This window comes from Hippocampus zosterae, chromosome 12 (genome assembly GCF_025434085.1).
Source record: "Hippocampus zosterae strain Florida chromosome 12, ASM2543408v3, whole genome shotgun sequence".
Lineage (NCBI taxonomy): Eukaryota > Metazoa > Chordata > Actinopteri > Syngnathiformes > Syngnathidae > Hippocampus > Hippocampus zosterae.
Window position 1 is genome coordinate 4,073,730 of NC_067462.1, and position 27,949 is coordinate 4,101,678.

The 27,949-nt window shown below is 47.9% G+C and overlaps 1 protein-coding gene across 1 annotated transcript; it reads right to left on the reverse strand.

The window, feature by feature from the left end:
* Nucleotides 1-652: 652 nt before the first annotated feature.
* Nucleotides 653-27,768, reverse strand: LOC127611890 (activin receptor type-1-like). The gene is made up of 12 exons (XM_052082686.1): nucleotides 27,366-27,768; nucleotides 13,904-13,977; nucleotides 13,279-13,527; nucleotides 11,952-12,227; nucleotides 10,695-10,958; nucleotides 8,215-8,420; nucleotides 5,438-5,537; nucleotides 4,397-4,543; nucleotides 3,618-3,893; nucleotides 2,169-2,366; nucleotides 1,858-1,988; nucleotides 653-1,537 (listed from the first exon to the last, which is right to left on the reverse strand). The coding sequence occupies exons 2-12, from the start codon at nucleotides 13,968-13,970 to the stop codon at nucleotides 1,403-1,405; spliced, it is 2,049 nt and encodes a 682-aa protein (XP_051938646.1). The 5' UTR covers nucleotides 13,971-13,977; nucleotides 27,366-27,768; the 3' UTR covers nucleotides 653-1,402.
* Between the last annotated feature and the right edge of the window lie 181 nt (nucleotides 27,769-27,949).

Below are 27,949 nucleotides of genomic sequence, written 5' to 3' on the forward strand. Positions count from 1 at the left end.
CCCCCTCCCCCCTTTCCTCCTCCCCCATGACAGCTCATTAAACGCAGTACACATATGCTGCACTTGGACACTATGTACAAAACATTGATTTGTGAAGACCGTTTAACTAGGACACGAGTGTCAAGATTGCAGCCGGAATAGTCCACGCGTCCTTCCAAGCGCCGAGAGGAAACCATTGAAAGGTGCTTGCTTATGTTTACTTAGCATTCGGCAAAATGTGTGTCACCTTGTAAAAAGCAATCATCCAATTTTTTTCTTTTTTCTCGCTTATTCAGCAGGCAATTTCAGGAGGAGATACGCACCGTAGCACACTAAAAGAGCGACGGAAGTGGGGGGGGGCGCGCGGGGGCTTTTCCGAGGGAGCCGTGTGGGAGCATAATGGATTAAATGATAGCGAATGTGATGACGGTCAAAAGTCCAAACAGCTGTTGATGCATATGTTGATGGCGGCGGCTCGCCATCGCTAGCCTGGAAACTCTCTTAGCATTTTTAAAACGACAGCAGTCGTCAGGTTCAGCTTTCATGAGGTGATTCCGTTACTTTCGAAAGGTTTAGAAGAGACGAGGGGGGGGGGGTTGAAGATTTGTAAATGACATACAAAGCCCTAATGAGAGAGAGAGAGACAAATGAGTGTCAAGACAAACCAGACAGATCATATACTTGTTTTCTATTTAATTAATAGAAACCACTAGCTGATATAAAATGTTAACAAAATAAAAGTTCCAAAAAAAAAAAAAAAAGGTTGAAGTTTGACTTCATGATCTTGACAATGCACATGTTAAGACGGTATCAAGGCAAACTTCCAGTCCGGGCCTCCATTAAGAGCGGAGAAGAGGGCTGATCTTAGCATCACCTTGCAGAAATATTTTTAACGCGTTCCTTTCGTGGCTTTTTTGTTGTCGTTTTGTTTTTTTTTGTGCAGAACTCAAAAACAAATAAAGGGAAAATCACGTCGAGAGCACGTACATCATTCGGCACGGTCATACGCTAAGCTTAAGAACTGTACAACTGTTTAAAGGACTGCTGACATTGGAAGAGTGATGAGCAGTTTTTTTTTTTGCAACAAGGCTAACAAACAAAGCCAGGAGAAAAAAAAAAAAGAATTATGTCACTCAATGCGAACCTGTTCTCCAAACCGAGGCTCAAAAAATAAAACCAAAGTAACAACTCCCAGGTAATGGCCGAATCCCAGCTCCCACATTGTGACTGCTTCATATTTAACATCCTATTCCCCAAGATCCCCCCCCCGGTCAGCCATCTTTGGATGCCAAAATGTGTCCCGCCAAGTATTTTAAAATAAATACGGGGGCCGTGCCGCTATAAGGGCACGCGGCCCATCTGAAAGGGCGGCGTTCGTCCGGGAAGTACTGCAGCGCCTCCCCGATTGGGGCGCCGGGCACGCTCAAATGTCTGTTTTCATTTTGTCCACGGAGCTGTTGATCTTTGTCAGAGTCTTTTTAATGCGCAGCGCCGTCAGGCGGGCCGACGGGTTCTGATACCAGCACTCCTTCATCAGCTTTGCCATGGAGATTAAAGTCTGGGGGAGGGGGGTGGGGGGGGGGAGAATCGGTCATATATCAACAGGTCATGCATGTTGCTAATTATTGTCATCCGGATGATGTTTCACATGATATGTTAGCATTCAGCTATTGTACTTTTTGGAAGAAATGACACAGTTTGCGAGAACATAAAGAAATATTTCATACTCACATTGAACAATATGTCATTCTCTTTTGTTTTTCTGCGTTGCCGGAACATTGATGCTAATTACCCCCCCAATTTACGGCAGGGCTCAGTCCCTCACGCAAATAGCCGAGGTCCGCCGCAGCTATCGGACTTGTTTGTGGGATGACTCACCGGGTCTGAGAACCATCTGTTGGGTATGTTGGGCCTCTGCTGGTCCACGCAGACCACCTTTTTCATATCCTCAAAACTGGGATCGCTGGGAACCACGTCGTGGAACGGGGGCTTGTAGTCCTCTACGATGCCTTTGGGGGTTAAGAACACAGGCACTTTGACATACTCAAAAACACAAAAAAAATAGTACGTAAGCTCTGGAATGAAGCAACCCGCGGGGTCACTGTGTCAGTTCATCGTGCTGTCGAAATTCAGAGTCTCGCTCGATGGCGAGAGAGCCAAAGAGAATTTGCGAGAGCGGGAACACGCACCGTTGCTGACGGTCCGCCTGGCAACCTCCCACAAAACGAGGCCCAGGGCCCAGATGTCCACCCTCTTGTAGGACTCAAAGCAATCCATCTGGATGGAGTCGTCCAGCACCTCGGGGGCCATGTAGCGCTTGGTTCCGACTTTGGGGTTGTTGCCCACGTCCAGCTCGTTGGTGTCTTGGAAATGCATGACAGCCAGACCTGGAGGACGACGGCCGTGTTTCATCACAAACGCGTCAAAGGCGCTTGAGCTCCATTGAGCGACTTGGATGTTTTTGTCAACAGGATGTAGCCCGACACAAGAACACCTTGGCCCGGAGACGATACGGCCCACGTTGCGTCAACCGACGTGGCATTTAATACATTACGAGGCGGACATGTCAGGACCGTCCGCAACGTCACGCACTACCTGGCTGAGCTTTTTTTTTTTTAAATTGAGAGACTGGAACATTGGCGCGTTGGAGAAAGTGCACTTCTGAATGTGTTTACAGCCAAGGCACAGGAAGGAACATAAAGCACCTGTTGTTTGCCTTAAATTAGGAACAAATGAGCCTAAGTAGAGAGACGAGAGGAACGATATTCGATTTATTTCCTTTGCTGCACGCAATAAATAAAATCCTGTTATCCAGCCTTTGTCTTCTTGGAGCTTCAAACCCCCCAAGTCATAGTTTTAACCTCATAAATGAAAGCAAATGCACATGGATTGTAATCTTCCATGTGATGCACGCCATGCGACACTGCCAGGTCTTTTTTAAATCTTTTTTTTTTTCCTTCGCTCTCAACATCACCGTCGGCGATGGCCAACTTGGGAGCAAAGCTAAAAATGGTCATATGATCCAGTGAGTCTGGATTTTCCCTGATTCCAGATTCGTGATGGGTGCATCGAATAAAACAAATGGACTCCGTGGCAAAACTGTGGTCTGACGAGTCCAGATTTGACACTGTTCCCCAGCAGGAACATAAAGATTGGACCCTGAAAACTGTCCCGTGGTCAAATGTGCCCGGATGCGTCTTTCATATAAATTAATGCTTCACTCGTCTTTCTCTTAGTGGACCGTATTTTCTGCACTATAAGGCGCACTTAAGTCTTCAATTTTCCCAAAAGCTTTTTTTGTTTTGTTTTGTTTTTTTGTTTTGTATTTATACGTTTCATGTCCATGTTTGTGACCAGTTCTGATGGCTTTTGTTACAGATGCAGAGGTTGTGTAGGCTCTGTATAAATAAAGCTGTGTTGTATTGTATTGCCTTTAGCGTAGCACCATCTGGTGGATGCGTAGCGCAACCGCAGCCACTATTGTAGTTTCTATTGTACGCGCCGTGGATAAGAAAACAGTTTTAAAATAGGCCGTTGCGCCTTATAATCCGAAGCGCCTTATAGGGCGGAAAATACGGGACAATAATGCGCAGCCTCGGAAACGCAAGCAAGCAAGGCAATGATTTTCTTGTTCTTACCGAGGTCAGCGATGCAACACTGGCCGTTCTTTTTAACCAGGATGTTTTTGCTCTTGAGGTCCCGGTGGGCGATGGCCGGCTTGCCCTGGGTGCCGAAGATCTCCACGTGCAGGTGCGCCAGGCCGCTTGCGATGGAGAGCGCCATGCGGAGGCAGCTGCACGCGTCCAAGGTACTCAGCTGAAGGTAGTCGTACAGCGAGCCCATCTCGTGGTAGTGGGTGATGAGCCACAGCTGCGTGCTGGAGTTCCTGGACGTCATGTCTGAGGCGATGAAGCCTGGGGTGAGAACAGAGAAAGCGTCAGAGTCACGCTCGGGGCAAATGAACGCGCAAAACGGTGTACGTTTCGTTGTTGCTGTCAAGCAGATCAGTCGGGGGGGGGGGGGGGGGACTCTCAAAATGACTCATCTTTTGACAAATACGCTATGATACTTAATTGCCACCATAATGATTCAAATACCGACGTCCTGATTTGGTTTCTAGAGCGTGCTGACACAATAATTGCAGTTATTAAAGTTTAATTATGTCAGTGGGTACATTCGAATGAGAAAATTCCACTTTCACAAAAGATGCTCAGTTTTAATTGACACCGCCGGGGGCATTCATTTAACCACAAACTTTACGACATCACATGAAGCTAAATAAGGTAAACAAAGGAAATGAATTACTGTTTCCATGAAAAAAAAAAAGATATTGACATGATTGGAATCATGGTATTTAGGAAACTGCTGCTTTTGATTGAGCCCTGAAGGGATATTTCACAAATCGTCTGTGACCTACCCAGGATGTTCTCGTGCCTCAGCAGCACCGTGTTATAGATCTCCGTTTCTCGGAACCAGGACTTCTCGTCTCGGGACGAGAAGATCTTCACAGCCACACTCTCTCCTTGCCACTGGCCTCGCCACACTTCGCCGTAACGGCCCTTACCTGCCACCAGGCAAAAAAACCAAAAAAAAAACTCATTAAGTGATGGTGGGTATCTGGTTGGTATTTACAGTGCAGTCAGTGTCATTGGAATGTATAATAAAGTTAAAAGATACCGCAAAAAACAAATTTTAAAATACTTTTGTCTGGTAGGTAAATCTATAGTCAAGCATTTTAGATGCTCTTTGACACCATGCTGCATCTCACAGGTCAGTTTTGGTACTACATGTATTTTTTTTTAATAATAATAATAATAATACATTTTATTTATAAGCGCCTTTCAAGAAGTCTGAAGCAGTTTTTTTCTCTCCAAATAGCAACTTCTGCGATTTAAAAATTACACTGCAAGGTCGATTCGAATTTGATTCATTGTCCAGCCCTAAATTGATATACTATCGATGCGTTTTAAGACCTCCAGAGGAGGTAATAAGCATACCCGTGCTGCGCGCTTAAACTCTGCTGAGCCAATCCGATCACGTCATCTGTATGACATTGATGCGCAACACGGAGGACGCCGGGGAGTCGTATTTCTCCAGCAGTTGATTTCTGCCTCCTTCGTTGCAACAACAATAGTGGCCTGTTTGGCAAGCCTAAGATGTTTTTCACCTCAACACTGGCATCTGTTTTTCTTGTAAACCATGAGAGTTTGTTGGCGATGCTTATGCATGAGTTATAGCACATGAGAAGCAGGTTTGGAATTGTACGAGATGCATAGTTCGGACAGTCTTCAGGAGATTTAAGCCTTTGGGGGGGAAAAGTATGTGGAATTGCTTTGTGTGTGTGTGCCGTGCACCCCACCCAACTGTGCTGACATATAGGCCTCATTAAAATGAATGAGCAGGGCTCCATTTTCTCGTGCAGAGCTCCCGTCGATAACAACTTGGAGTGGACACTCACCCACACACTCGTTGAGAGTGATTTGTCGAGCCACCGTCCTCTGAACCAGGAAGGGCAGGCCAGAGCCGCTTCCTGAAGTGCAGGAGTGATCGAGAAGATCCTGGGGAGGAAAAAAAGCCGAAATAGTCATTCGGTACCCAAGAGATTCATCAAGTAGGCAAGAAGTCAACTCGAGAGTTTTGTGTTTGATAAGAGAGCGCCCTCTATTGTACAAAGAGCAGAAGTACACAACTATTTTTAATTGAAGTGTTGTGGCTGGTGGACATTCCAGCTAATCTCCGGGCCAAGTGGCAAAACAAGGCGCGACACTGCTAAGCCTTTTATTTTTAACTGGGTAGGAAGAAATAATATGCAGCACCCAGTGCTGGCTCCAGAGGGCAGTGCTGAGTCAGCAACTGAGGGGAAAACCAAACCAGTGAAGCGGGACAGGGAAGGAAGGAAGGAAGGAAGGAAGGAAGGAAGGAAGGAAGGATGGAAGGAAGGATGAATACAACCTGGGAGGCCGACGCCTCATACAAACAGATTTATTACGATTTATTAAGCGGTGTCCGTGTCCAAGTAGGTGAATCGTGACATTAGCATGTTTGTCGGGGAGCTGATGAATAATAATGAGCAGCGATTCGTACATTTCTAAGCTATGAAACCTTGTTTTTGTTTCTCATTACCTTTCAACTATGCTTCAAAATGCAATGAGGTTTTTAGTGACAAACTCGATAGAAAACGGAGGGGTGGGTGTTTTTATTTATTTTTCATACATTTACCGTCATTCGGAGTGGAATGCATTGTGAAATGACACTTTGCTCCACATTTGTGTCCGTGAGAGACAGACTTGGACACGTTCAGGAGAAATCCAGGTTACCTCATTGCCAAAACAAACCAGAGCACCCAGCCCCCCACCCCCACCCTGCAAGTGGGCGGGGGCATTGACTGGACTGTGCAGAGTGCTCGGGATTTATCAGAGGCATGGCGTTTATTAGAGGTGTCTTTATTTGGCCGTGAAAGGACGAGACAGTGTTACGAGACCGTAAAAGAACGAGAGCAGTCTGATTTCAAAAGGCATGTGACACAAATTGAAATAAAATCCCAATGGCCTCCGCACGGCACTCATGGCGCGTGTTTGACAGCCACAGCTAAGCGTTTCCGCTTTCGCGCGGCCGAGTGCATTTTTTTACGGCACTTAAATAAACATTTGGCGGCTTCTGGGTTTTTGGTGCCAAATCTTGTCGGGAGCCCGAATGGACGGCCGCGCACTGCATCCGAACGTGACACGCCAACGATCCCGCAGTGTATTGGATATCGTTGGGATCATCTGGATTTCAAGAGTGGAAATGTCGGAAAGAGTAATCCCCAAACTATGCTCGAAAATGGACGCGGAGTCTTATTTTGCGATGGCTGCGGTCAATGCTGTCCATGCTCGAGCGTGATTGCAGAGCGCGCCCAGCCACAGCCGCTGAATGGGCTGGCCTGTTCGAACGCGCGGCTCCACCTAAACTCTGGATCCCTTTAGTGAACCCCCCCCCCCACACCCCAAACATAAACCGCAGTGTGCAAAAGTTCACAATTTCTGGCTGAGAGACGACATTCCGAGTGCAGACAGTAAAAATGACCCAGAGAAGCCAAACAAGCATTAGAGGGGCTTTCTTGCGGAGAAACAAAGAGTCTCTCTGAAGCCGGCGCACACCAAACACAAGACTGGAATTGTTTCACAAGACAGCTTAATCTACGTTTTAATCGTTTCCAGTGCTGGAATTTTGTAAACACGAGTAATTAAGTACATCAGTCACAGCCGTGACTACGGCTGATTAAATATGTAATTCCAAGTGTAGAGAAACACGAGCGATACATACATGACAAGCATTTTTCGATCCACCTCAGTCCTGAGGGCGTTCATCTAGAAACAATCACGTTTGCGTGTGTGTTCAAGGCTGGCCATCAAAATACATTTTTGTGGTCCATCAAAGCAAAATCAAGTGTGTCGACTGAATTTTTTTCGCAAAACTGATTTGTTCTTTTAACTTTTTCTTCCTGAAAATTCCTTTTCACTTTTTGCAGATGTATCTTGGATTTGGTTTCCAACAAATCCCTTCACATTAAATGAAAAATTGAGTGGAACATCAGTATGTCCTAATTTTCACATTTAATTTTTGGCGTAAATGTGTCCTGGTTTTCATTTAAAAAATAAATTAAAAAAAACATGGATGAGTTGGCAATTAAATGTCCAAATTGGACGCACGTTCATCGGACGCATTTCGGAAATCGTGTAAAAAGGGCAAAGCACGCCGACATATTGGGGCAACATCGGCCTAACATCCTGTGCCACCTTCAACATAAAAGCACACCGTATCGGAACAGTTTTACCGCATTTCTTTGGCCAGATGGTCGCCTATTTGGCAGTTGCATGAATAACAAACAAGCCCCCAAAAGTTCAAAAACGACTGCAGCCACGGGTCGTGCAATGACGATTGCACTAGCATGCTTTTATTTTGAAAGGACATCACCCCAACTTGTCTTGGAGTTGCTTTTTTTTGCTGAACAGATGTGGAGGTTTGTAATTGCTTTCAGTTGTTTGAATAACGTGGAACAGCCCTCGCTGTAAGTTGAAGCCTTTTCGCACGGCACGAGAGAAAGTTCCGAGCGTCGGCCATTTGATGAAGACGGCGACAAACATGATTTTCTTAAAGCCATTGTTTGTTGTAAAACGCCACCTATGCAACGCTTGGGGATTTGTGCGTCTATTCCCACGTGTAGCGATTCTCGCAATATTCTTTGCGACTCACCGCCAGCGTGCTCTCCCCTACGTTGGAGGCAATGAGACCGTCGATGGTCCCGTACTCGGCATCCCGGGAGGTCAGTCTCTCCATCTGGTTGCGGTGGATGCGTCGAAACACCAAGATGGCGATGGCCGAGAGGACCACCAGGACAAGGATGGGTGCCGCGATGACGACGGCCAGCATGGTCACGCTGTAGGCGGAGAGCTCATCGGCTGCAAAGGGGGGACGGACAAGAAGATTACAAGGTAGAAAATCAATTCAAGCAGATGTTTTGGGGGGGGGTTAGAGGAAATCTGAAGGTTTTGTGCTCACAGGGGCTGCTACGGTATGTCAAATTGTGCATCAGGCCCCAGTTCAAGCTAGGAAAAAAAAAATAGCGGTGGAAGAGTTAAGGGAAAGATGGGAGCATCATTCGTTGGGCTTTTCTTCACCTGGAGCTGCGATCTAAGACAACGTGGAAGGAATTACGCAGCCGCATTATGTTGTTTATTTTTAGTTTGCCTCTCGGAAAGATTGAAAGAAAAATTCAACAGAGGTGGGCGGGTTTTAGGGCGCAAGGTTTGGGAACATTTCTGAAAATGATTACATGATTTTGCTCGGTTTCATTCTTTAGATTTTTTTTTTTTAAAAGGTATTTGAGCAGGGCGGTGTAGACTTTTAATTTCATTGGACAAAGCCACACCTCAATACCTCCACACACACACACACACCCCTACATGTTTTTTTTATACCCACTCAGGCAAGAAGAACTGACCGCCATTCACTCTTTCCAAACATTCCAAGGTGAAAAGCCACTCACCTCTGCTTTTATCAAACATAAAGCTCTCCTTCTTCCACCTCGCATAATCAATGCTTTCACCCAAATACGCACACACATATGATAACTATCTTTTGTGGGGAGGGGGAGAAACCCAGGACCACATAAAACTGCAAGGCATCACCTCCAAACAGAACAAATGAATCGCTGAAAAAAAAAAATTCAATAATCAAACATGAAAGCGACAAAAGTAGGACTGGCTGCAAGGCTTTTTTTTCCTCCACGGTATCACACTCATCGCGGTCGCATGAAGTGAGGCATCTCGTGAAGCTAATCGAGTGCACCATGGGAGTCGGACGGCAGGACACCGTCGAGCTGAATTTAGCTCTCTGTCTCGCTCACACACTCCCCAGGTGCCTTCTAGCCGCCGGATAATGTCAGGCAACAGACAGGACAGCGGAGGGGGGAGGTGGGGAGTGTGGGGGGGGTACCATGACTAAGTAATAGTCAAGGCCCCGCCCCACGACTTACGCAGCAGGGTCTGCATCGTTTCCGCTCCCGAGGGATGGCAAGGGCATCACCTCACAGAGGCTGACGTGGCACAACTGTCACACTTAAGTGAGTCACACTAAAGTGAGCCCCCCCACCCACCCACCCGCTATGTTGTTGTGCAGTGTTTGTGCCCCTGGTACATTGTAGATAATGTTTTTTATTCTTTATTAGGGCTAAATGATTAAAAAAAATAATATAAATGCAATTTCTTCCCCCTTAATATTACAAATTCTCTTCCCATGTATGAAAACAAAAAAAAGCAAGAAACGAACTGGCCATTCGTGAATCTCCCGAAAATTCCCGATGGCCACCGTGCCCCTCACTATGTTGCCAAGTCCAGAAGACAAATTACAAAAGTAAAGCAAACAGATCTGTGGCTTTCTCACTATAACTTGAAATTTTTCACAAATGTGTTTTTTTTAAACATATGCATTGTACGTTTTAGGTGCTAAACCCATCTAGACTTTAATCGCATGCATTGTTTGTATGTCGGCGGCCCGGTAGTCCAGTGGTTAGCACGTGGGCTTCACAGTGCAGAGGTACCGGGTTCGATTCCAGCTCCGGCCTCCCTGTGTGGAGTTTGCATGTTCTCCCCGGGCCTGCGTGGGTTTTCTCCGGGTGCTCCGGTTTCCTCCCACATTCCAAAAACATGCGTGGCAGGCTAATTGAACACTCTGAATTGTCCCTAGGTGTGAGTGCGAATGGTTGTTCGTCTCTGTGTGCCCTGTGATTGGCTGGCAACCGATTCAGGGTGTCCCCCGCCTACTGCCCGAAGACGGCTGGGATAGGCTCCAGCACCCCCCGCGACCCTAGTGAGGATCAAGCGGCTCGGAAGATGAATGAATGAATGAATGTTTGTATGTCTTGCTGCTCCATGTGTGTTAAGTCGTTTGAAGGACCGAGAACAGGCGCAAAGGAATACCGAGTGTGTTGTAAAATTCTAAATGCATTTCAACAATCCAGGAAGTATATAAAGAGATTTTTTTTAAAAAAACGAATATGCTTCTTTACATTACGAATTTTGCGCCACTGCAGGTTGGCCTGGAACATAGCCCCCCCCTGCCGACCCCCCAGGACAAAAGGGACTTGATTGTATTTACAACGGGGATGCTACCAGTCTTGTGATCGTGCGTACGTGAAAATAAAATGCGCTAAGCAGAGAAACTTGGCACTCCACCTTTAACGGGAAGCTGCACGGTGCTGTTCAGGTTGCACAGGTGCCCGAAGCAGCATTCCACAATCTGGTCTCTGGAAGGTGGAGTCTTGCAGGTCATGGTACTCTGCTCGTAGACATTAAAGCAACCTTTCTGGTACATCAGAGAGCCGCCGCTGACGGTCAGGGAGGAGAAACACTGGCTTCCCATGCAGCGATTCCCCGTGGCGCATGAGCTGCCCTCACACACGCACTCGTGCTTCTCTTTGACAAGGGGCTTCACTTCCTCTGTAAAAGATTCATGGCGGGGGGGGGGGAAAGGGGGTTAGCCGCAACACCCGCACTACCTCATGAGATTCAGTAAAAGGAGCGCTACACAAAATAGAATTGCTGTTTCGTTGCGATTTTTCTGGTCCATTTACGTGCCCTTGTTCTCGTCTTTTGGCCACTCAAACAACCGTTTGCCCGGATGGGAGGCGGCGAGGCGTTTCGCCGAAAAACTCGACGACAATGCCGAAGACATGACAATGGCGTTCTGTAAATGACGTCACAAAAGTCTTTTCGGCGTTAAGCGCGTTGCTATGGGGCTAACTTTGGCCCTGTCTGGTTGAAATTGTTTTAGCGCTTTTAGTCAAAAGATGGTCGGTCGGGTTTACTTCACACCTGACCAAGTTGAATTTTTAAAATAGTTTTGATATCAATCCACTATTATGAATAAATGGTGTCTGATAAACCACAGGGCGGCCCGGTAGTCCAGTGGTTAGCACGTCGGCTTCACAGTGCAGAGGTACCGGGTTCGATTCCAGCTCCGGCCTCCCTGTGTGGAGTTTGCATGTTCTCCCCGGGCCTGCGTGGGTTTTCTCCGGGTGCTCCGGTTTCCTCCCACATTCCAAAAATATGCCTGGCAGGCTGATTGGACGCTCTAAATTGTCCCTAGGTGAGTGTGAGTGCGAATGGTTGTTCGTTTCTGTGTGCCCTGCGATTGGCTGGCAACCGATTCAGGGTGTCCCCCGCCTACTGCCCGGAGACAGCTGGGATAGGCTCCAGCACCCCCCGCGACCCTAGTGAGGATCAAGCGGTTAGGAAGATGAATGATAAACCACATAAATGACATTCAGTGTTGGAATGTCAATATTTTGAAGAAGGTTGCAAAGTTATACTTACTAACTCTGAACAATGAAAAAGGATTGAATCAATTGGCCATTGTCTACTGCCTTCCGTGATCGTGTTTGGCACAGCTGTGGCCGTGTTATGTTTTGTCCGCGCGGTGTAGGAAGGCACCTTTCCCCGGAGCTTGCACGGTGACGTTCATGTTACACAGATGGCCCTGGCAGCACTTGACGACGTGGGCCGGCGAGGGCGGCGTGGCGCAGGTGGCTCGGCCCACGTCGTCGTCCCTCAGGCAGCCCTTCTGTTGGACGGCCGCGCCGTCGGTCACCTTCAGGGAGGAAAAACAATGTTGGCCGGCGCAGCGCCGACGGGGCTGGCAGGCGGCGGCGCCCTCGCACGCGCACTCCTGCTCTCTGAGGACCGGTCTGCCGGCAGACGCTTCCACATCTGATGGGCACAAGCCGAGATAAAGATGAGAGCCATTAGCGCGATATCATCACTCTCCCCATCCTCCTAACCGGCATTCAATTAGACATGACAAGGGATCAAAGCTTTTTGCAGGCTCTTAACCCGGGATACTTTTCTATTTAAAAACAGGAACACCCACTTGGGTTGTCTCAACAGATTACCGGCGTATCACAGACAGTGAACACCCGCGTATTTGCTAGTCACAAGCTCGTCTAGTCGAGTTCGGAATTGACCCGTTTATACTTTTTTGTGCTTTTTATAAAATGCCAAAAGACAGAGCCAATGCCCCGGCTTAGAGGAGAGTTCGTGTCAAGGAAGCAAGTTGAAGTGATACATCGCAAGTGAGTGATTAGCGTCTTTGAATGTCAAGGGGGAGGAGCTCAGTTTCAATGGTAAAAATAATAAATGAGGTACATGCGGGCCCGGTGGGGCCAGCGGTTAGCGCGTCGACCTCACAGTGCGCAGGAACTGGGTTTGATTCCAGCTCCAGCCTTCCTGTGTGGAGTTTGTATGTTCAACCCGTGCCTAACGTGGGTTTTCTCCGGGTGCTTCGGTTTCCTCCCACACACCAAAAATATGCACGCCAGGCTGATAGAACAGAACAATCTAAATTGTCCCTAGGTGGGAGTGTGAGCGCGGACGATTGTTTGTTTGTGTGTGCCTTGCGATTGGCTGGCAACCGGTTCAGGGTGTGGCCCGCCAACTGCCCGAAGGCGGCTGGGACGGGTTCCAGCACCTTCCGTGACCCTTGTGAGGATAAAGCGGATCAGAAAATGGATGGATGGAGGGGTTAACCATAAACTTTATCCCAAAAAAAAAAAAAAAAAAAAAAAAAAAAGCAACATATCATAAAATCTGTCACAGTCCTTATTTTGGCTGCCTGCTGTTCCGCCAGTGGCCTGTCAATGTCTATCCAGTTGCAGCCCGGCTCTCATAACTCCACTTTTGTCTTTATTCGATTAATGTGAACATTTCATTATCGTATGTTGTAATATGTTCATGGATTAAAAATAAAAATCAGCAGGCAAACCTTTCACGTGGCGCTGTAGAGACACATTCATGTTGCACAGATCTCCCAAGCAGCACTCCATCACCAGCTCGGGAGTTGGCGGCATACCGCATTTTCCTTCCGGATTACCCACAATGCATCCCTTCTGAAGCTCCCAGGCCCCGTTGAGTAAGGAGAGGGAGGTGAAGCACTGCAGGCCCAAACACCGGTCGCCGCCACTGCACAACGACCCGTCGCACAGGCACTCGGAGCGCCCGGCGTCGCCCTGGGCTGTATGGATGACAGACAATTGACGGCGTTTCATTGGCGTCGACTGAAAAACTGTTTTTCGCCGCATTAGAAATTGCGCACCCGCTGCAGTTGTCGAAAATAACTGCGAGACGGAGGATTAGACAGACCGAGGAGGGTGTGGAGAAGAGGGGGGGACGTGGTTGAATGATCAGTCTGTGCGTGCAAGCTGCTCGAGGGGCACTCAGACAGACACCGAGAGGCTGAGACTGTGTGTTTTGACTGAAAACCGCCCATCTATAGTTAGCCGGGGATCTAAATTCGAGTAGATAATGCTTGCTAATCCTTGCGGAAGCAGCCCCCGGAGCCCTTAAATCGGATGTGAAAAGGTGTAGAAGAGGAGAGGAGGCATCCTTACCTTCCAAGCTAGCACAGGGAGGAACCAAAACCATCAAAATCAAAAGGAACATCCGGCCGGTTGTCATTTTAGACCTGCGTTGGGGAGGGAAAAACAAACACAAGTTTTAATAACGATGTCCAAAACACCACGACATGGGCGTATGTGAACATTTGAAGGGATTTTCGGAGGCCGCCGCCAAAGGAAGACACTCAAAACCACCACAGATATCGTCGGGATGTGTCAACTCGACAGCCGTTTTTTTTTTTTTTTTGCAGCGGGACACATGTTTGTGTTTTTCGGCAAGAGAGTCAAAAGCAAGTTTAAAAAATGTAAAGTGGGACTCGTGCTTTGCTGTTGTCCTGGCAACAAGGAATGAGTGGCAAGCAATGGGGGAGACTGGTGCTTGCTTATTGGCTGCCTGGGTCCGTGTATGGGTGTGCGTGTTGATGTGTGTGTGTTAGTTGGAGGGACGAGCTGCTTGGCAATGGGTGGGGGGTGGGGGGGCAGACAGACGTGAGAGGAGGAGGAGGAGGCGAGCGCTGTGGGGAGAATTAGCGTGGGTGCCCAAATAGTGTCCTCTTTGGAGGGCTGCAGACTGTCTAATCCTTCAATATTTAATGCGGCTGTTGTTACGTCCACAGACGGCGGGCGCACACTTGGGGTTTTTTTTTTGGTTTTTTTTGCACCGACGCCGTAGCTTGAAATGTGCCACGTTCACCGTTAGCTTTTAACAAAGCGCCGACAACCCAACCCACCTGCTCCGAGACATAAATGATTAAGCGCGTCATGTTCACATTAGCTTACCAACAAGCGTTTGTGTGGGCCACTCGCGCAGGCCACATGCTGCTCCTTTAATCAGAGTACAAAAGAGGGATAATCGGTCCAACCAGGGGAGAAGGGTGGTTGCGAGGAGGGGCTGGGGGTGGGCGTGGGGGGTCGCATCCTCAATGGGAGGTGTAAAGCGAGGTATGGCCAGAGGGGAGCCGGGGGACAGCGGGTCAGAGAAGGGGCAGAGAATCTGGGCCAGTGTTGGCGGGGAAGTGGGACAAAGAGTTGTCTGGTATCGATGCCCCAAAGGGGCGCGGGTGGGGCGATTTGGGGAGTGGGACACCTTCCTGGCAGCGGGTCTCGAGATGCAATGATTTTAAACGTGACCCTGAATATTTTCAGGTTTTGGTGAATTCATTCATTGTTTTAAGTCGCATCTTGTGACACTGCCAGTTTAACCTGCATTTTTTTAAAGCGCTTTCTTGTGGTAGCATGCGAGCTAGAACTTTGATTACTTCCGTGTTGCAATTGCCTGATGGTGACGCAACAGTCTTCTGCATAGCAGTGGAAGGGAATACCATGTTTCCTTAAGATGGAACCCAATGGGAGCAGATACAGCGAGAACAGCAGAGGCCCCAGAATTGAGCCCTGTGGAACACCACATGACAGGGGAGGCAGTGCGTGACTCAGAGCAGCCAAGGCTGACACAAAAGGTCCCGTCAGCTAGATAGGACCTAAACCACTCAAGAGCACTGCCGCCAATGCCCACCAAGTGCTGCAAACGAGTCAGCAGAATACTGTGATCCACTGTATCAAATGCTGCAGTTAAGTCCACGTGTGCCACTTTGTAATATATTTTGTATACTACGGTGAAATAGACAAAAATAACCAATAAATGGATCGAACCATTGAACAGAATGACACCGAGACCTGCAGTTTAACTCCATTCGTTGTCAAACGTGTAGTTCTTTGTCTCCGGGCCGTATATTACCGCTATGTGAACATCCTGCTTCTTGCCAAGTTCTATTGAAAAGGAACAGGTAGCTAAATTCCCGTTTTACTGCTAGAGGCAATATTTCCGTGAGCCAAGCGGCACGTACGGCGTCACTCATGGTCGGCAAAGGCGCCTCACTCGTGACATCTGTAGCTCACCTCGCTCACACTAACGGAACAAAACGCTGCAGGCGGCCCGTAATGGCCTCGATTAGTAAACGTCAATGATTTGCTGCGCTTTTGGTTTACATTCACGGATGCAAAAAAAAAAAGTTTAATGAGGCATTGACAATGAGCTCACTCTTCCTCTCCATCCATAATGGTTTGTTAAACGTTCAACACATGCCAAGGCAAATGACTGTTTGAGCTCACATCATGCTTGTTTTTATTTATGCCACTCATGCTGAATTTGTTCCCAAAATAGATACTACAGACATGGAGCCGAGCTATCTGGTTATGATATTTTAACCCCCCCCCGGGGGGATTTGAGGGAAGCAACCTCCCAGTGTAGCCCGTGTGTGAACAGAGAGACGTCTCTCCCAAAGTATTGAGTTCTCCGGTAGGGCCGTGTTCACACGAGTGAGCCATGGGCGCGCTCTCATATCCTTGTCACTCTTGGCATCTCGTCTCCGATCTACTCGTCTTTTATAGTCATGCGGCAGCACACGGTAAACAGAAACCTCGTACGAGGCGGTAAAGGGTAGACCCGCACGAGGGCGAGGCGCTGACTGCAAATGTCAGCGTTTCCCGCTTTTGAAGATTCAGTCACTCAAAGACAGTTGGATGTTGACTTCAAACAAAACGCAATTTTTAACGAGGCACCAAACAGACGGTAGGAAAGTGACAACGCAACAGATTATGGACCGATCGTTGTGGCCCGAGTACTGTTCCCTAGTTACAGCTTTGCTCGAGCTCATCTACTGGTTGTGTCACGTCAGACTGAAAGACGTGATAATATCAAAACAAAAATGGCCAAGACTGTAAATTTCCCCAGTGTGGGACGAATAAAGGATATCTTATCTTATCTTAAGATTGAAGGAACCGACTGATCTGAAACAGCAGAGAAGACCACCTTCCACTCAACGATTGAGACGACGGGAGCGCGTCGTGACCCCATTAAAAGACTAAAATCTAAAAAACACAAGTGTCAAAGCCAAGGCCTGCGGGCCAGATCCGGACCGACGCATCATTTTGTGTGGCCCGCGAAAGCAAATCATCTGTTCATGATACTGCTTTTAAATCTGTAGCGAAATCTCAAATTGTCACATGTACTAATTAACGGTGAGACTTTGCAATGATTTTGTTACCCCGTTTACACTCACTTGAGCAATAATTGAACAAATACTTGACCGATTTCAAAACTAGTGAGCCATCTCTTTTTGTTTGTGAATGTGTGTGTGAGTCCAAGTGACAACATTCATTCATTTTCCGATCCGCTTATCCTCACAAGGGAGGCTGAGGTTTCTGGAGCCTATCTCAGCTGTCTTCGGGTAGTAGGCCGGGGACACCCTGAACCAGTTGCCAGCCAATCGCAAGGCACACAGAGACAAACAAACGTCCGCGCTCACACTCACAACTCGGGACAATTTGGAGTGTTCAATCAGCCTGCCATGCATGTTTTGGGAATGTGGGAGGAAACCGGAGTACCCGGAGAAAACCCACCCCGGAGAACATGCAAACTCCACACAGGGAGGCAGGAGCTGAAATTGAACCCGGTATTGCTGCACTGTGAACTTGCAGTTTTTAAATCCAAGTCATCGTTCACACTTTATAATGCAGAGTTGACGCCTAAGTGGTTTGATTGAAATATTTAAACGTGTTGCTACAATAAAGGGAAAGCACTCCAAAGGGGGGAGACGTTCCGTCAGCTGTGACGAATTAATCAACTCAATTGTTTTTTCACGTTGAGAAGAAAATGTCAAAAGCTCAAAACGCGTTCATCTTTCAGGGTGACAACGAAATAGAATGCTCGGTTATGTATTCGGGTCGAGAAGATGGAGCAAATGATAACGCGCGATATGTCTGACGAGCAATGGTGTTGCAGTGAGGTTGAGGAGGGAGTGAAGGAGGGAAGTGGAGGGGCGGGGGTGGTGTTGGTGGTGGATTGGACGCCCTAAAGGAGCTGCTGAGTCATCATGCCGGCAAAGAGAAGAAAAAAAAAGAAAGAGGGGAGACGGGAGGCGCAATCTGCGTCTGAGCTGGCAGCCTGGCACAGTTACCATGGCACAAAAAGCCCAGCCGGCAAGGAAACTGCGGCAAACTGCAGTCAGGTGATTCCAGAGGCAGCCAGACAACTGGACCGACGGTCGACTGAAGGCATCATCCGAACGCCAGAGTTCAAAACGACAGCGAGAAGATTACAAATCATCAGTGTTATCCGTAGACATCGGGCCCACCTATTTAACTCATTCACTCCCAAAGACGTTTTTAAACGTCTTTTCAGACTCGGTCCAGAATTGGCTGGTACCGAATGAGTTAAGAGCGGCCCTTCCAGGCGCTGCCATCTAGGTCACCTCTCGTCTCGAGTGGAAGTGGATACTGTTCTGGCGCTTGGCTTTTTTGGGGGGAAGGGGGGGGGGGGTTAGAGCCACTGTACGACATCAATGAGAACTCCTGTGAGGTCACTGCTTCGCAACAGAGTTGCTCGGTCACAATGCGGCAAACGGCCCGCGAGATGTTGACTGCCAGGATATCAAGACTGGCGTGTTGAGACGCCCCCCCCCCCCCCCTTTGTCAAACCTGTGTGGGAATCACCAGACGGATGTCCGTCTGAGGCGGACCGGATTAGAATTCAGCGCCTCTTGAAACATCATTTCGAGTGCGACAGAACAATCTGTTCCATCGTTGCTCTTTGTCCGCATGTTTAAACAATGTTCCCATCAGTCGATTGAAATGATTTGTTCCAGCGTCCGTCCGCTGTTGCCATTATGAAACTTTGATTGAGTGAACAAGCAAGACTTCTTTTTAAAAAAAAACGCTGGGCTGAAGGTAAACCAGACTTGAGTGAAGTAGCGAACACAGTGCCGGGTCCCGAAAAGGGACTGAGCCGATGCTGGATCTTCAGCATCTTCTTCTTTCTACATACATTCTTGCTGCTGGAGGCTGCAAATTTCCCCATTGTGGGACAAATAAAGGATATCTTATGTTATCTTATCTTATGTTTGCTTGAAGATCCGACCCAAGAATCTGATCTCACAAGGAATAAAAGCTACTAATAAAGCACCAACAACATTTTCCAAAAATACGGCATGAAATTGACTTCAACTTCTGTCCAAAATGGCGGCCAGCTTCAGCTTTTCAGCCCGCCCAAATACATCATCTTAAATATTTAAAGGGACGCCAAAAATTAGCTATTGTATTTTTTTAATGGGCCAATTCATTGGTTATCTGATTTTTTTTCTGTCAAATATCAGAATTCTTTAAAAAATTGGCCTCTCGAGCCTTCGTTTGAAGGTTGAATTTCAGCTCACAGCACAGATTTGTGAATTCCCGTCTTGCTCCTTGACGCCATTGACCCGCCGCTGGGAATGTTTGTGTGTGTCACAGGCACGGTTAAAGAAGTTAAAGGAAAGCTCATTAACCTTTGGAAAGTCGCATGCCTGGACGAGGGCCTCCTCAAACAGGGATGATGAAGGAGTTACTTCTGCGCCCCCCCCCCAGCCCCCGCAAAGGCTGTCGGAATAAGTCAGGCCGAGCCGAGGCCTTCCGGTATCTTAGCAGCCGCCTCGTTTTTTGCAACGTGCGGAATGTCTCATCGTATGAGTTCTCCATCCTGCGACTGTCCAGTTTACGTCGGGGTAGGGGCAACTCAAAAACACGTCGGTAAAAGCCTCGACGCAAGAGAGGTTCTCACGCAGACGGAATCCGGGCTCCCGTGACGCGTCAAGTGGCTCGAGAGGGAACGAAAAGGTTATACGGCGCGGTGATTAAAGACGCCGTTAACGAGTGGTCTCCGGCTCTGGTCGCCATGGCAGTTCAACTTTTCACACAGCCATCAAAACATTTTCAAGCGCCAATTCAAACACGCTCTTTAACGGCCCCCCCCTTCGCAGTCTTTGCCAGCGCAGGAATGCACAAACACTCCAAAAGAGCATCTCACGGAGCTCCTTGGCCCGCAGCGCCGCTCTTCTCAAAAGCAAACCTTGCTTTGATTCGTCTCCCGGCGAAAGCTTTTGGCAAAGCGTCTCCTTGACAAAGAGGCAAACAGAAAAGGAAAAAGACGAGAGAACCGCGAGAGCCGAGGGGAATAATTAGTCTTGATAGTCCGGGAAGGGGGACACTTCTGCGGCCGTCTTTCCTGTGTGACCCGCTCGCCAACTCCTTGACCGCCGCGCTGGTAATGCCGCGCTGGGCAAACCAAATGTGCGACAAAACAATCAAAGCTACAACAGCGCAACACTGAGCATCGCGTCCCGGGGCCAAGCGTCCGCATTGATGTTCCCCCAGAATTCCCAAGACTTTCAAAGCTGGAAAACCCACTCGGTCATTTTGCTCCTGAGGTCCCCGCAGCTTGTCACGATATCGAAAGGCTTTATCGCTTTTATTGACTTCGGAGCCCTGACCCTTGACATTCACATGCCGGTAAGCGCACCGAATAGACTGCAGTCCAACAGTTGAGCCAAAGCGGGTAGCTTGGGGGGGGGGGGGGGGGGGGGTCAAGTTAATTGGCGAAAGCGCCAGCAAGAGATGACTTCAGGTTCGGTTTAATAACGTGAATATTTAACATACAAGTCAAGTTTGCTCAAGCTGCGGGATCCTTGAAATTGTAAACTGAATTGCAAATAAACAGCCCCGAGAAATAAAACGGGGATTAAAACGAATCAGAAAAGAAAACTTTTGGATTTTTCCTTGACTGGACTGAATTCTATACAATGAAATTGCTTTTTAAAAATTATATATATATTATATATATCATAGGTGTCAAACTCAAGGCCCAGGGGCCAGATCTGGCCCGCCACGTCATGTTATGTGGCCCGCAAAAGCATATCATGTGTGTGAACTTTCATGATCCTTGCTCAAATCTGGACCGGAATGTGAAATTGTCGTGTTTAATAAATAACGTTGAAATTTTGCAATAATAATAATAATACATTTTATTTATAAGCGCCTACTCACTTTGTCAATAATTGAACAAACAACCTACAGCTGACCGATTTCGAAACTTGTAATCCATCAATTTGATTTGTTGTGTACAAGTAATAATACGATGTGACGATTAAACATTTATTCTGTTTCATTATGGCCCTCTGCAGGAAGACGTAACTCCAAAGTGGCCCGCGACAAAAATGAGTTTGACACCCCCGATATATATACTGATAACATCCCAATTCCTTAAAATTACATGAAAAGAATGTCATGTTTCTATTATCTTTTCTCTATATATTATTTGGCAAACAAAATTTTGGTCAATTAACGTGATAATCCCTTAGTTGTACAGTTGCCGGGGTTTTTTTTTTTTTATATCGGACTGTGTCGTATATTGCGCGGCTCTATTTCAAATCCTAAAAATTCCCAGAATTTTGCAAGCCGACTTCAGGTACAGACCGGACTGGCGTTCAGCCAATCGCAGGCCACTCGTAGCAATGCATAACTGATCCGATACGTAAACTGGTCTAATAAATCCGGTGGAAGTGCTTTAATTCCCTGGCCTGTGAATGTAATCGGGGATGGAGCAACGGCACAAAAGACGTACTGTATACGTGCCCCTGAAAAGCCGAGCGATAGGACAAGCGCGGCGAAGCGAGACAACGACTCGCACAACGTGTATTGCGGAGCGCAAACGAGTGGAGCCAAAAGCACTGCAGATCCGTGCTTAGAGTGCTTCTGAGCAGACAGTCTCCTCTTCTCCTTCCCCCTCGCCTCCGCCGCTCTGCATCCACGTTTAAAAAAAAAACACACAGAAAAAGAAGCGATCAATAAACCCGTACGGAGCCACCAGCAGAGAAGAGGGACAGATAGTCAAACAAGACTAGACCGGGGAGGAAGACTCTCTTTATCTGTCCCCTCCCCAACCACCCACCCACCACCGCCACTTCCTTTCAACTTTCATTGTCAAGACTGCGGCACTACGAGTTCCAGACAGCTCATCGTGATGCAATGTGTTAGGGGGAAAATTATACAGGGGGAAAAAAATGGCCGGGGGGGGGGGGGGGGGGGGTGGATGTAAAAAACAACACAGCGGACAGAAGGCTTCTTTTGTCATAAAAAGCTGACCACTGAGGCCATTTCGACCTCCATGCTGCGTTCCTAAGCTCTTCAATTTATGGCAGCCATCACAAATGCAAAGGAAACTTTCTGCAAAGTCAGCATATCGGGGGAGAAACAAACACACGCAGAATGAAAATTGAAAATACGTGCGCAGTCACACATAGCGGCCAGCCAGCCAGACGCGCGCCAGGCTTGAAATGAAACGGCTGTTTTATTCGAGCCTTCCGTCTTATCCTACACACAGCAGAGCGGCCCACCCCCACCCCCCTTCTTCAACTTCCTCCACTGACACGGAGGAGTGATGAGCTCCAGACTCTTGCTCAGACTTGAAGTCTATCTTGGTCTCATAACTGCGGTTCTCTTCTTAATGACAGACTCTGAAACCTGATTCCACGTGCCCCCCCCCCCCCCCCCGCCCACACACATATGCACACAGTCATGGGGTGATGGAAGCTCATCTTAGCATTTTGACAAGTGCGCACAACAATTTAAAAAAAAAAAGTGGGCCACACAAACGGGCAAAGACAAGATCACGTATACACACGTACACGCACTCACAGAAAGACACACTTCCAGACACAAACGGGGAGGGGGGCACACACAATGGCGCCCACACACAAGCTAAATGGGGTGAAAGAAACAGAAATTGCTCACACAAACATCACGACAGGCACACCCGCGTACAGACATAGGAAGACGCACACAAATGGTGAAAGACTAGAGATCACCCACGAAAAACAAATGCCCACCATAAAGATGGAACCCACAAACACATAAAGACAAGAAAAAACAAACACACACACACACACCTTCCCCATAAAGTGATTATGATTCAGTTACTGGTTTCTTCCGTACCCTGTCTTAAAAAATAACGTAAACGGCAAATCAATTGTTTCCCAGGCAAAGAGCAAACGTTGGCAAGTTATCATGGAGGGCAACAGAAATCAGAGACTTCTTTGACTTTTGTACAATTCAACAACAGCGCAAAACGATTCATTGATGGCCAAAGTGGCTTTCGGTTCATTTGATGATCGATTAAATGTCAATTCAGTGTTGCACCCCAATCGCCCACAATGAAGGTGGGCCACACAAATGTGGAAAACAAGAACACACACACACAACGATGGGGCAAACGAATGGGGATCACGCACACAGAGAAAAACGGCCACACAAACACAAAAAGAGCGCGCACACGCACACACACACACACACACACACACACACACACACACACTCACAACCCCCACTCTCTGGGTTCTGGATCCAGCCACTTCCCCACACTCGCATATTTGTTGCTAGCCGGCGCCGCAGACTACTTGTGACACCTAAACGACTCGGCGCAGAAAATAATTGCTCTCACAGGTCTGATGCCAAACTCCGCCCTACCACAAACATGCTACGCTCGCGTATGCGCATGACACATGCAGCCAAAAGCACGAGTATATTGATGGGACAAGGGTCAAGTTTCTCATTTACAATATAATGCACATTGTGGACACACGAAATGCAGAGCTGGTTGCAGTAATCTCGCAGACTATTTTCCAGGCGTCTCCAAAACCGGTCGTGGAGGGCCGCTTTCCCCCCTGCTGCGACACACCGCATTCAAAGGAATCGACAACGCAATCAGGCTCCTGCAGAGCTTGCCGATGAGCTGATCATTTGAATCCGGTGTGTTGCGGCAGTGTAGAGATGGCAAACAGGCAGGAATGCGGCCCTTGAGGACCCGGAGTTTGAGACCCCAAGATTACGACTCTTTTGATTCAAGACAACCAAGAAGGAAACTAAAACCAAAAGAAGTTGTCTTCTGTTGTTTGGGGACCTGTCAGACTAGTCGGTATCACCCGGCCCAGCCCCATCTGTCAGACGTCCTGCTATCAGACTAGCATCGGCTCACGCTCAGCGATGCGAGCCGCCGAGCACACCGAGCCGAGTCAACAACCCGCAGACGAGGAAGTTGTCGTCTCCAGATCGTCCATAAACCAAAATAGTCACAGGCTGTTCTGCATGGGCGGGTCGACGGGCGCCATGATGGTGGTGGCGCGCAGGGTTTTGTTTTGTCCCCCCCCCCTCCCTCCCTCCAAAAACAAAATGCTGATTTAATTGCGAACAATGGCGATATTATGAGGGAGCCCGCAGGGGGTGGGGAAAGGGTGAGATGAAGGTCAGCGGGCCGAGCCGATATTCTTCCATTTACCTTTGACGCGGTGCATGACTGCTTGACTGTTCAAGATCCAATCCCGCTGTGTATCTCGGCTCAATATTTTGAAGAAAAAAAAAAAAAGACAACAGGGGCATTATGATCCCTTTGAAAGTCGACGCTGTACACGTCTTGCTCGGGGCGAGCATAACTCCACTTGTAAACAGAATCATGAGAAGCGGCAAAACCACCGCGCATTGAACTCATCCAACCCGAATGAGACACGAAAAAAACGATGACGACCGAGTCGAATAAGGATCTCCTGGATTTGCATTCTTTGCCTTGGCAGTGAGACAAATTTAGGAAAGACCGAGCACAAGGGAAAACCGACTCCTGCGGCAAAGCGCAGACCGTAACGTCTCAAACCGCATTGTTCAGAGCTCTCAGATGGCAAACGGGGTCAAGTGTGGATGGAGGGCTCGGAACACGCCGCTCATCAGGCCGCATTTGAGCATTTGCCACTTCCCGATCAATCTTGTTTTCCCTTTATCTACCGCAGTCCCTCGCCGTTCAAAACCCGAGCGGCTGAGGCAGACAGTCGCCCCGGGGGAACCTGCGTTTCTGTTTGAGGTCTCGTTCTGCCCGAATTGAACGTCAGAGCATGAAAATGGCTTTTCCGACACCGGGCAGGATGAAGCGAGCAAGGCGAGACCGTATCAAGATTTAAAAACAAATGAAACCTTCGTGAAAATGACCTTTCGGTTCAACGGGCACCCCCAACGGCTGGCGGGAGGCCAGCTTCAAATAAGATGCGAACAGAACTATTTAAAAGCAACTGGAGACGTCCGAAGTACGACTGGGCTGATTTAAAAAAATGTACGAGAATGACTTGCCAGCGCTTGTGGAATTACTGAAAAAGACCGTTAGCCTAGCTTGTTCCCTTCTTTGTATTGTCCGTCAGTCTGGATGCCGGACCGGATCTGCTTTGGTATGCGGTCTTTAACATGATAGCATTTGAAAGATTAGCTTCGGATGACTAAATTCATTCATTCATTCATCTTCCAAGCCGCTTGATCCTCACTAGGGTCGCGGGGGGGTGCTGGAGCCTATCCCAGCCGTCTTCGGGCAGTAGGCGGGGGACACCCTGAATCGGTTGCCAGCCAATCGCAGGGCACACAGAAACGAACAACCGTCCACGCTCACACTCACACCTAGGGACAATTTAGAGTGTTCAATCAGCCTGCCACGCATGTTCTTGGAATGTGGGAGGAAACCGGAGCACCCGGAGAAAACCCACGCAGGCCCGGGGAGAACATGCAAACTCCACACAGAGAGGCCGGAGCTGGAATCGAACCCGCTACCTCTGCACTGTGAAGCGGACATGCTAACCACTGGACTACCGGGCCGCCCATGACTAAATTTAAAAAATAAAATCAGCTCAACCAATGAGCGACCACGTATGTTATGTCGCCTCAGCAAACTTCAGACTCCAACTTGCCAGGCACTAGAAACGGCTCGAAGAAAACGATGAACAGCCACTATTGGCGTGCCGATTGGAGAACATACCCGAAGCTCAAGCCGAACTGATTACTAATTATATTTTGTCCCTCAAGTATAACTTCACCTGGCGCTTGAGCGACTCGTCCACATTGTTCGGCAAAGGCTTAAAACCTCTACATCGGATGTGTAATCAAGTACAAACACGCTCAAGTGATCCCCCAGACACACTTGATTAATGTGTTTGTCTGACGTGGAGGGGAAGGGGGTGGGGGGTACTGTGCCAAGTGGGGGGAGGAGCAAAACGCAATGATGCTAGGAGTCGATTGTAGCGCTTGGGTGTGAGACCTTCGCACGTCTTTTAATCAGCACAATTGTCCGGGAATGGTTGAAGGGAGAATCGGCGCCTCCCTAATGAAGTTATCATCAGCGGGTCTACATGCCGATTGAGGATTCCCCAAACTTTAACCGGCGATGGATTTCTATCCCTTTATTCCAAAACAGGACATTATTTCAAGTTGACAGTGCAAATAAAAAAAAAAAATGCGCAAACATAAATTGATTATGATTCGGTTAACTGGTTTGGCGGGGAAACTGCCAGAAAATAGGCAGTCTGCCTTCAAGGAGGACTAAAGAGATCTGAGAATTTTTAGTGTTGAGAGGCTGAAATTCGAAGGATTCGCAATTCACGATTAAAATAGTTGTTGATTTGATCGGTAATCAATTAGCTGTCAATTATTTGTTTCAGCTGCCATTGAATTCATAGGGCGGGGTCCATTTTGGAAATGCTCTTACAAAACGTGTCGCCTTCAAGAATAAGGATTTACAACTAGCATGTCATTTTGTTCAAAAAGTAGCCATTTGGGGAATTTTTTTTCATGAATTATGATCATTTTAGTCCACTCCACCGCTACATGTGTGTTGCGTATTCATTTGTACCCGTTTGCCAAGGTTTTCTTTTTCCAAATTCCATACCGTGCTACCCTTACAGGAGCTTAGTCTGGGGCTATTCCACCCCCTCCCCCCTTCCTCATGTTTTTCTTTTCTTTTCATCTGAGAAAACGGGACAATGTAAAAGGCGACCCGGCGGGCTCACGTTCTGTACCCCCCCCCCCTCCCCACACCTCATTGTGTTCCTATGTCTCTTCAACAGATTTCCATTTCACTGAACCTTGTGGTACAACGACAATAAAACTACTCTTATCCAACTAAACAAATGATCTTTCAAAACGTTTTGGGGTATAAATTGGGGGAACTGAAGTTCAAGTACTTGCTCCAAAGCTCCAGTTTCGGGTCCAAATTTGAAATTTCCTTGCATCGTCGATGGATCGATCCTGTTTTGACATATTCCCAGCTGGGGAACCCCTGTTGAAAATGCATCGATTCTGGTCAGTGCTGCAAAAATCCATCATGGCAATTCATTATCCGTCCATACTAGGTGCCAAGTGTACTGTAAAGACCTTCATCCCATCCTCCTCCAGCCCAGAAGGACAGTGCGATTGTGATGTTAAAAAAAGTGCTCAGCGTGGGATGATGACACACGATCACGCAAAAACGACCCTCCCAGAGAGAATTGTTTGCATGACAATGCAGTCGCGAGTAACAACTTGTTGCCAACTTTAAAAAGCTGCATTTGGGAATTAGAACCCTGGAAACGAAGCAGACTCGGTTGGTTCTATTTTAAATTGTTTGGCCCGAGGCGATCATCCAAAAATGCCGAGTCGCGTTTGTGTGGACGTGACGACAAGCTTCGCGTTTTTTTGCAGGCTTTCTGGAAGGCAACATAATCATTCGAAAGTCCTTTTTCAAAACTTCCCAGCCATATATTAATTAACATTGGGAAAAAAATGATGCAAACTACGCCATTAGGACACTCACCTCGTTGGAGTTTCGTCTCAAAGTGCTTCAAAAGGGGGTCGTCAAATGGAAGGAGGCGTCCATCTCCGGGAGCCGTTCAGCGACTACAGCCAGTCTGTTCGCCCAAGTCCAAGACGCTGCGGCGGCTACGCGGCGCCAACATTTCCCCCCCTCCCACAACCACCGCAACCACGTCCTCTCGCTCGCTCCGGCTTCGTCAAATTCACTTTTCACCTCGCCTTACCGACGCAGAAGAGACGAACTATGAACATTTTTTCTTTAAAACGCGGCTCGCCTCTTGTGTAGCAGCCGTGGGGACTTCTTAAGTCAGAACGAAGGCGGTGGCAACCGTCAGGGGGGAGGGAGGAGGAAGAGGAGACGGGGGACACGCTAGTAAGCAGGATTGACTGAAGCAGGAAGTTTGCTAAAGACTCAGTTGCCCACAATGCGTAGCGACATGTTGCGTGAGGCTTCCGGTAAATACTTCCAAAATAAAACAAACCCCATTTCCGCGAGACGTTTCGAAATAAAACCACGTCTGAAATTAGACACCAAACTTTCCCTCACCAAACGTGAGGATAAGTGGTTCATTATCTGAACCACTT